Below are 9,566 nucleotides of genomic sequence, written 5' to 3' on the forward strand. Positions count from 1 at the left end.
ATATATATAAATTTTATTTTGGGTGCATAAAAAATTCATATACATTGTGTTTCACTCATGTACATTGTGGAGCACACATTCCTTCATTCACATTGCATTTCATACAATCATTCACATATATTGTTTTATTGATCACTGTTGATCTATGAATATTATTATCCCTTCTTTTCAGGCCCCCATTAGATCTTTCTTAATTCGTTCACCCTACCCCCATCTACCCATCAAACATGTTACCCTAGTGATTCCCTAACTCTTCATTTCCTGTCCCCTTGCCACGTCCCCTTCCCTTTTTTTCTTTTTTTTACTTTCACACACATCTTTGTAGTTATCCTTCTGTTTTTACAATAATGGTATTATGTAGTATTTGTCCTTATGAGACTGAGTTAGTTCATCCAGCATAATGGTCTCTATACCCTCCCATGCTATACAGTATTTCACAGAATTGTTTCTTAGGGTTGTATAGTATTCCATTGTATGAATGAACCCCAATTTTAGAAGTTTTTCCTTTGTTGAGTGACATTTGGGCTGTTTCCATGTTCTTGCAGTTGTGAATATTGCTGCTATGAACATCAGTGTACAAATCTCCATTTGTGTTTCAGTTCTGTTTTCCTTGGTGGATATTCCTAGCAATGGAATAGCCGGATCATATGACATTTCTATGTTCAGCTTTTTTAGGAAACGCCAAACTACCTTCCGGTGTGATTATAGCACTTCATAATCCCAACGGGAATGCAAATGAGTTCTTATCACTCCAAATCCTCTCCAACATTTATTACTTACCGCCCTGCTAAACTTTGCTACATCTACTAAAGTGAGATAGTATCTTATTTTGGTTTTGATTTGCATCTCTCTGATTGCCAGTGATTTTTGAGGATTTCTTCATGTGTCTGTTAGCCATCCAGATGTCTTCCTTTGTGAAAAATATTTCCATATCTTTTATCCATTTTCTGATTGGGTTATCAGTCTTTTTCTTGTGGAAGCTCTGTGTTTACAATATTGTATAAACTTGCATCATGAGACTTTTGTCTGAAGAGCCATTGTCAAACCTACTACACAGTCATAGTAATAAAAAAGCATGGTACTGGTACAATGATAGACATGTAGACTAATGGAATAGAATCAGGGACTGAGAAATTAACCCATCTACCTTTGATCAACTGGTATTCAACAAGGAAATAAAACATACCAAGTGGGAAAATAATAACCTCTTCAGCAAATGGTGCTGGCAAAATTGAACTGGTCCCTGCAGAAAGCTGAATCAGAGTCTACATCTCACACAATGAACAAAAATAAACTCAAGGTTGATCAGAGACCTAAGGGTAAAGCCCCAAACTAGAAAGATTATAAGGGACAAAATGGTACTAAACTTAGAAGCTCTAGCCTATGTATAAATAAGCTTTCTAATATATGAGAAGGAATGTGGCATCAGGATTGGAGGAAGACTCATCAACAACCTGTACTACACAGATGACACAACCTTGCTTACTGAAACTGGGGAGGACCTGAAGCGCTTGTCATAGAAGGTCAAGGACTACAGTCTCAAGTACAGATTGAAGCTAAACGCCAAGAAAACAAAGATTCTCACTACTGAGCCAATTGACAGCATCATGATAGATGGAGAAAAGATTGAGATTGCTAACAATTTCAGTTTGTTTTGTTCCACAACCAACACTGTTGGCACCAGAAGTCAGGAAATTAAAAGACTAATTGTATTAGGTAAATCTGCTGTCAAGAACCTTTGCTGAGTGTTGAAGAGCAACAACGCCAGTCTAGAAACTAAGATGTGTTTGATCCAGGCCATGGTCTTTGCAGTTACGTGCTGGGTACTGGAGACCTGGATGACTCTTGATGATAGAAGAATAATCAATGCCTTTGAGTTATGGTGCTCAAGGAGAGGATTGAACATACCATGAACTGCTAAGAGAACAGAGAGATCTGTCTAGGAGAAGGTGAAACCTAGCTCCTAATTGGAGTAAAGGATTTTGAAGCTCTGTCTCACATACTTTGGGCATGTTGCCAAGAGGAACCAATCCTTGGCGAAGGGCATTACGCTTGGAAGAGTAGAGGGACAGCATAGGTGAGGAAGATCCCCGATGAGATGGATTGACACGATAACTCCTGTTATGGGGGCATGTGTCAGAGACACTGAGATTGACTTAGGATAGGAAAAGATTCAGCTGCATTGTGCATAAGGTTGCTATGAGTTGCAGGTGATTTAACGGCACAACAGAATAACAGTATAGCCCGAAATGCACAATCAGGAGAGGAAAAAATTAACAATGGGACCTTCTAAAGATTAAATCCCTGTGTGTATAAAAACGTTTTCCAATGGGCTGAAAATAATACCTGAAAACTATGTTCAACTCTTTGAAGAAGCACCAAACTTCCTTCCAGAATGGTTGTACCATTTTATAATCCCACCAACAATTTATAAGTGTTCCTTTCTCACCACATCCTCTGTAACATTTATTACTTGTTGTCTGTTAAACTTTGCCACTGTTTCCAGAGAAAGATGGTACCTCATTGTGGTTTGATTTGCATTTTTCTTATTGTCAGTGATTTTGAGCATTTCTTCATGTGCCTGTTGGCCATTCTAATATTTTCCTCTGTGAAAATTCTTTCCATGTCTTTTGCCCATTTTATAATTGGGTTATCAGTCTTTCTCTTGAGGAGACCCAGGAGTGTTCTATAGGCTCATCATGAGACTCTTGTCTGAGATGGTGTTGCCAAATGTTTGTTCCCAGTCTGTAGGTTTTCTTTGCACCCTGTTGGAACAGGTTTGGATGCACACATGGATTTAATCTTTAGAAGGTCCCATGTATCAATTTTCTGTTCTTCAGATTGTACATTTTGATGGGCATTGTAGCACGTTAAGCACTGCATCACAAGAATTCCTTATTGGGGAACCTCTGACTCATTCTGTAGAAGAGTAAAGGTAGAGTTTTAAATTCCCCCCCCCCAAAAAAAAGTGATATGGAAAACGTATAAACAATTCTATAACAGATTTGGTGAGTGGTTTGAATCTACCAGCTGCTTCTTGCAAAAAAAAAAAAAAGACATGTAATTTCTTTCTATGCAATTTAGTACATCTAAAAACCTGCGGGAGAGTCAGTTATGAGTCAGTTTCAAGTCAATGACAAAGTTTTAAGTTTTTTAGAAAGAAATTCATGGATTTGATAAAACAAAATGAAGAGTATTTTTGGAATCATTTCTTCAATCAAGTAATAATTTTAAGAAATATATCCCTTACTCTCACATTTTCTATTATTTCTCTTTATTGGTTATTAAAGCAGACAATAGAATTATACCAAATATGTATGAAGGGATAAGATTACTCTGAAGGAATTTGATAAAAGTTATTGTTGTTAACTACTTTTAAAAAGACCTAGGGTAGCTCTGGTGGCCTAGTGGCAAGAAGCTGCACTGCAATCCTGAAGGCGCTCAGTTCAAGGCCACCAGCTACTTCACAGGAGAAGGATAGGCAATCTCCTCCCTTGTGATTAACTACCTCTGAAAACCTGCCAGAGGTTCTGCTATTGGTCAGTTCTGACTCGGTGGTAAACAACAATAGTGACGTGGTAGTTAAGTATCTAGCTGTTAATCATAAGGTCAGCAGTTCTAATCCCCTGGAGAGCCAGCCGTCTGTGGGAAAAGCTATCTGCTTTTATAAAGACTTACAACTGTGGAAACCCTGTGGGTAAGTTCTACTCTGTCCTAGAGAGGTGCTATGAGTCAGAATCCCTTCAATTGCAATGAACAGAGTTTACTTTTACTTTGAAGTAAAGTGTGAATATGGCTGTTCTATCTAAAAAAACAAGTGATGTATATAATCCTTCCCAAGGTCTCTTCCTGTATGATGTCTTTGTCTCCATCCCACAACCCCACCTGGTCTTGGGTCATTTGTGTTCAAGCCTATTCTTGAGATAGTTTTTTTGCTCAGGTAGTATAAACTCAGTCATACTTGGGCACTTACTGACTTGTTTTCATTTTCGTCAACTTACACTAGCACGTGAGCATTTGATAGTCTTTTCCAGAGTCAACCCCTGTCCTTGTTCAGACTGATGGTAATGAGTGTTTTCTGCCCTCTCTTTCCACAGATGTAATAAATTTGATTCCTGTGTATTCCATCAGATGAAGTCTGAGTATCTAGTCACTGTTCATTTTTTAAATCAGTCTTTATTTTCAAAAGGTGAAGAGGACTTGAAGCACTTTTTTAGGAAGTCCAAAGCCTTCACTGTGGATTACATCCCAACAGAAAGAAAACAAAAGTCCTTACCAATGGACCAATTAGTAACATCATGCTAGATGGAGAAAAGACAGAAGTTGCCAATCAGATATGTAATTAATAATCATGAAGGCAGTGGTCAAGAAATCAACACAGGTATTGCATTGGGCTAATCAGCTCTCAGGGGCTTCTTTAAAATGCTAAAGATCAAGGATGTCACTTTGAAGAGTAAAGTGTGCCTGATCTATGCCATAGTATGTTCAGTTGTTTCGAATTCTCATGAAAGCTGCACGGTGAGTAAAGAACACTCAAGAGGAATTGCTATCTCTGAATCTCAGTGTCAGTGAAAAAAATATTGGCTAGATCATGGACTGCCAAAAGAACAAACATGTCTGTGCTGGACAGAGGACATTCAGAATGCTCCTTAGAAGTAAGGATAGTATGTCTGTTGTTACATCCACTGTGTCACCATGGCCTAGAAATCCCTAACTAGGACAAACCCCCCTTTCCCCCCCCACCCCAGATATCTTACAAAAGCAGCCAGGTGGTACAGTGTGTTAGGTGCTGTCTAAAAGTTCAGTAATGTAAACCCAACAGGTGCTCCACAGAAGAAAGAAGGGCCGGAGGGTGCTATAGGTGGGCTCACACTACCCAAAGCATGGCCTTTGAATTAGCAGCACCATGTCCTTCAGACTAGGCCACCAGGGCTCCCTTCTTACTGGACAGATCACTTCAACTACTCTCACCGAATTTCTATTTGCTCTCTGGAAAGCGAGGATAATATTCTCTGCTTTAACACATGGCTGTAGAAATGAGAGATATTTTGAGTTGGTAAATATTAATTGAGCATCTAATACCCCATGGCAAGGATGATATTCTTATCCAATACCATTGTTAAAATGGAAATATTGGCAATCTCCTGTTTCCTTTACTGCCTCTGGAAACAAGTTGGAGGGCCGGCTTTGATTTGGTTCCGACTTGAAAGCAATGACTTTGAGTTTTGGTTTTTGGTTGCAGTTTGTCTTACTTTAAAAACAAAACAAAAACCCCTATTTAAAAAAAAAATAAAACACACACACAAAAAAAAAAAAGAAAAAAAACCCCACAACACCCTATTTGAAAACAAAACAAAACAAAAACCCAAAACTACCTGTCACATAATATGCTCCAATTCACAGAGATCCCAAATATGTCCGTGTAACCTCTACTCCACAGGGTGGAGGGTTTTGCAGTCGTTCACCATGCCTTCTTCCTGAGCCCTTACATGTTGGCCTCAGGTGCAGCGGTCCAACAAAGAACCATATGTCCCAATAATAGCAATTCTCAAAAACATTGAACTACAAATGCTTGGAGGTCTTTTCAGTCTATTTACTTACTATCCATTCAACTTACCTGACTTTGAGTTAAATTGAGGTTTCCCCACAATACACTTCCAGAGACACCCAGAGTCACAAGTTCACCATATGTATTCACCAAGTCTTCCTGGCAAATGTGACACAAAGAGTTAGCAGACAAGAACCAAGACTACTACTCGGTAGACCTTGGGCAGGCATACCAAATACAACACGGATCTAAAATTAACAGCTTCATTATTTCCCTATTGTTTACTTCCAATGTTTACACAGCCACTGCCTCACTGTATTAAAAGCCCAGTTAATATCACTGTTTTAATGACTTCTCTTGATGAAGGTCTCTTACTTAGAGTGGTAGTCACTTGACAGCACCTAAAAACAACAGTGATAACGCAGGGACAGCCACTGTGGGTTTAAGCATGTAAGAATGGCACAGCGTTGGACAAGCACTCCATCCACTTTAACTAGGGTCATTTTAAGTCATGAGATGGATTGATACAGTGACCGGGACAATAAGGAGGTGTGTCAGAGGATAGAGTAGGTTTCAGGGCTGTTATACATAGGGGCGCTGTGAGTTGCAAGTGACTCAACAGCACATAACAATAACAACATTGATGGCAGAAGGACCATGAAATAAAGAAGGATAGGGAAGGCTGCTATATTTTCTTTGCTACCTAATTTTTCAAGGTGCTAAGATTTTATGTGATCATGGTAAAAATAAACATATCCTTAATTTCCTTACCTACGGTGAGGTAGATCAACATTTCTGCACATTCCAAAATGAAAGTAAAAAGTACACTGTGCTTCCTTCCAAACAGATGTTATTTGGCTGCTTAACAACACACTGGGACTATTTCACAGTGCCCACCCCTTGATCTATTTACCTGAGCAAGGAAGGTCAAAGGTTTATCAGTGAACTCCGGGCGAGTATAGACAAAGATTGGAAGTGGATTTTCCGGGTTGCGTACGTTAGAAACTCGAATGGCTTCCAGTGCACGGTTCCGAGTAAACAATGGCGTGAGAGCAGAAGAGGCCAGGAAACTTTGCAGATAAACGGATGGGTAAAGGGCAGTGCTTCGCTTCCACAACCAGCTCAGTGCATCGTTTCGTTTCTTTTCTATATCTATGCAACTTCCATTGTAACCAGGCTTTCTATAATTATGGTTGTAACATTCCGGGAAAAGGTAAAAGCCCCAAATGGACTTTGGGTGAGTTATCTGTCCTATTTTTAAAGTCTCTATCATGTAACCCTTTGCTGCCACTTCAAAACGTTTTTTGGCTATCTGGGTGGCCTCCTTGCGAGTTAGATTTGCATTTTCTTTCTGAACTATGTTAATAGAAGCTTTCCTATAGACATCTTTAGGTTTCCAATTTCTGTCCCAAATGGGCCTCCAATTCTCCCAATCAATGATAGCTAACCCTGTATGGTCTCCGTTCACACAACACATGTCATTCTGAGCCTTGATCAAATGGCCTGGTAAGTATTTCATCTGGGGAATGCCCCCATTCACCATTGTGCCTGTTTTTTCATTAATATAAGGATAGTAGCCAAGTTTATGTTCATAAAAGATAGTGATGTTTTGCTCTTCGTCATATTTTAGAGAGCTTCCTATAAAACTAAAAAGTCTCAGATCTATTGTCACGTTAAACTTTTGAGAACATAAATCTGTAGGAATATTCCAACCCCAGAGGAAAGGAACACCTGGGATTAAAGAAGGTGCTCTCAAGTTGGCTGTTAGGCAACAGGGAAGCAAAAGGAAGGTGAACATGGCCTGGGATGGCCTGCTGGATTCAACCATGCTCCCAAAGAAGATGTTCTTGAACTTCGGCATTGCCATTACAAAAAGCCACAGCTACAGCAATCACGGCTTACTTCCTACACACTTTGTTCACCTTATATTTGCTGCAAGATAGAAGCAGAAAAGAGTCTTGATGTCACTTTGATGCATAAAGCCACACGATGATCTTATAACATTTAAATACTACTATTCTTGCTCCACGTTTTAGGAATATCTTTACAAGTTGCAATGCAGCCACTAGGATGGATAAAAGGATAGAATGACTAGATGACACTTAAATGTTACTTTTTTAACTTCACATTTTAGGAATCTTTTGCAAGTTGCTGTGTCTATAATGGGGACAAGGAATATAGCATATAGTGTTGAATACAGCATACAGTATTATACTGTATTTCTGTATCAAAGATTAAGTCCTTTATCAATTTCTGGGTGTTAAATGCAGCAAGCTTTAAGCATTTTTAGATGATGGACAATCTATTCCTACTTTTTCATAAATAAAATTATTTCTACTTTTGTATGATATAAATTCTGTAATAGCCAGCCTTTCTTTCCTTATCTTTCCAGGATGTCATTGAACCTATAGAGAGCTACATGCATCCATTGTTTTTTCTTTTGTCTTCCTAGATAAAAAAAAAAAAAACAAACCAAACAAACCAAAAACACTGCACCTTATAACACTTTAGAAAAGTCTGTTGAATAAAAATTAAACTCAGATCTATCCTCTTATTCTTAATTGTTGCTTCTATAAAGACAACTTTTTTACTGGTCTGCTAAACATTAAAGGCATCGTTCCAGTGAACTGTGAAATCTTATCTTTCCTCTTTTCTGGGTTTCCAAAGATATAGGTGGTAACAAGAGGAGGCTTTCTCCACGGAGCCCACGGGTTCATGGATTTGAACCATCAGATACAGGAAGCTTTTAGTTAACAACACTCCACAGACTATACCACCAAAGTTCCTTTTTCTTTTGAAGGAGGACTAATAAAAGAGAAGACTGAATCTAGTTTGTCATTAGTTGTAATTTTTGTTTAATTCTTTACAGTTCTCGTAAGAAATGTATGTTTCAAGGAAGTTCAAGTTTAAAGCTTATGCTGTTAGTTTCCATTTCATCGGTTATAATCACTGTGATAGATCCAATTCAGTAGCCCGGGGGCCTCTGTGAGAAAGCTTTTGCAAAAATATCCAGAGCCCACTTCTCAGGCCTCACCTTACTGTCATTTCATTCTCTTACCTCACTATGTTTCACTGCACAAATGTCTACCTCAGATCAGGTAGTATGAGTTAGTATAAGGACAAGGAAAGTGGCTACAGAAGACACAAGCAACAAGATAGTTTCAGAATCTAGAGGCAAGTATCACAGCTGAACTCTACCACTAACTAATAAGTGACACGTTGCTTGAATAAACCAAATGACAAGGGCAACTGCCTTTGGAATATTGAAAGTTAATTTAAAAAATGTTGATATCTCATATCTTCCACTGAAAAGATTGCTCTTCCTTTCTTTCACAATGCTGCTGCTGCTGCTGTTATATGCCTTCAAGTCAGAGCTGAATAATAGCTGACCCTCCTGCAGGTTTTCAGAAATTGTAAATCACACAAGAAGAGATCGCTCATCTTTATCCTGTGGAGCAGCTGGTGGATTCAAACCACTTGCCTTCGGGATGGCAGCACAACTCTTTACTATTAGGCCACCAGAGGTCTCTTTCCTTAACAACAGTGCCAATATATCAATTTTTACCTGTTTATACAGTTGTTGTTGATTGCCATCAAGTCGAGCACGACTCAGAGCGACCCTATGAACAAAATACCTGAAGCTTTTCTATAACTATTGTTGTTTCTCAAAGTTCCTAGAGTGTCCAGAGGCATGTTGTTTAGGAAGTGGATGGCACTTCTGCTTCCAAACCTGCCTTAATCTGTGTATACTCTTTAATAAGTTAGATTGTATTGTCCTTCTGATTGTTACCATATGACGTTATAACCTCATTTGTGGTGATTTAAATGTCATGAGTCTAAGTTAAGGAAGTAAAAACTATGTATCATTTAGGATTTAGTATTTGGAAAAAATGACTTCTAAGGATGACTGTATCATCAGTTTAAAGATCATTTATAATAAATTGTTATGCACCATGGAATTGGAGCCGAACCACAGCTGACTCTCTAGCAGGTTTTCGGAGGCGGTTACTCACGCGGA

At 38.7% G+C, this 9,566-nt stretch overlaps 1 protein-coding gene across 1 annotated transcript in view; it reads right to left on the reverse strand.

Annotated features, from left to right (window-relative positions):
• SPAM1 (sperm adhesion molecule 1 (PH-20 hyaluronidase, zona pellucida binding)) overlaps positions 1–7,409 on the reverse strand; it is a 19,870-nt gene extending 12,461 nt beyond the window's left edge. The window contains exons 1-2 of the mRNA XM_006896098.1: positions 6,462–7,409; positions 5,618–5,707 (exon numbers count right to left, since the gene is read on the reverse strand). Of these exons, the coding sequence (XP_006896160.1) occupies positions 5,618–5,707; positions 6,462–7,409 (1,038 nt within the window). The remainder of the gene's footprint in view (positions 1–5,617; positions 5,708–6,461) is intronic.
• Between the last annotated feature and the right edge of the window lie 2,157 nt (positions 7,410–9,566).

Source organism: Elephantulus edwardii, unplaced genomic scaffold, assembly GCF_000299155.1.
Source record: "Elephantulus edwardii isolate Elephantulus edwardi_28Jun2011 unplaced genomic scaffold, EleEdw1.0 scaffold00181, whole genome shotgun sequence".
In the NCBI taxonomy this organism is placed as follows: domain Eukaryota; kingdom Metazoa; phylum Chordata; class Mammalia; order Macroscelidea; family Macroscelididae; genus Elephantulus; species Elephantulus edwardii.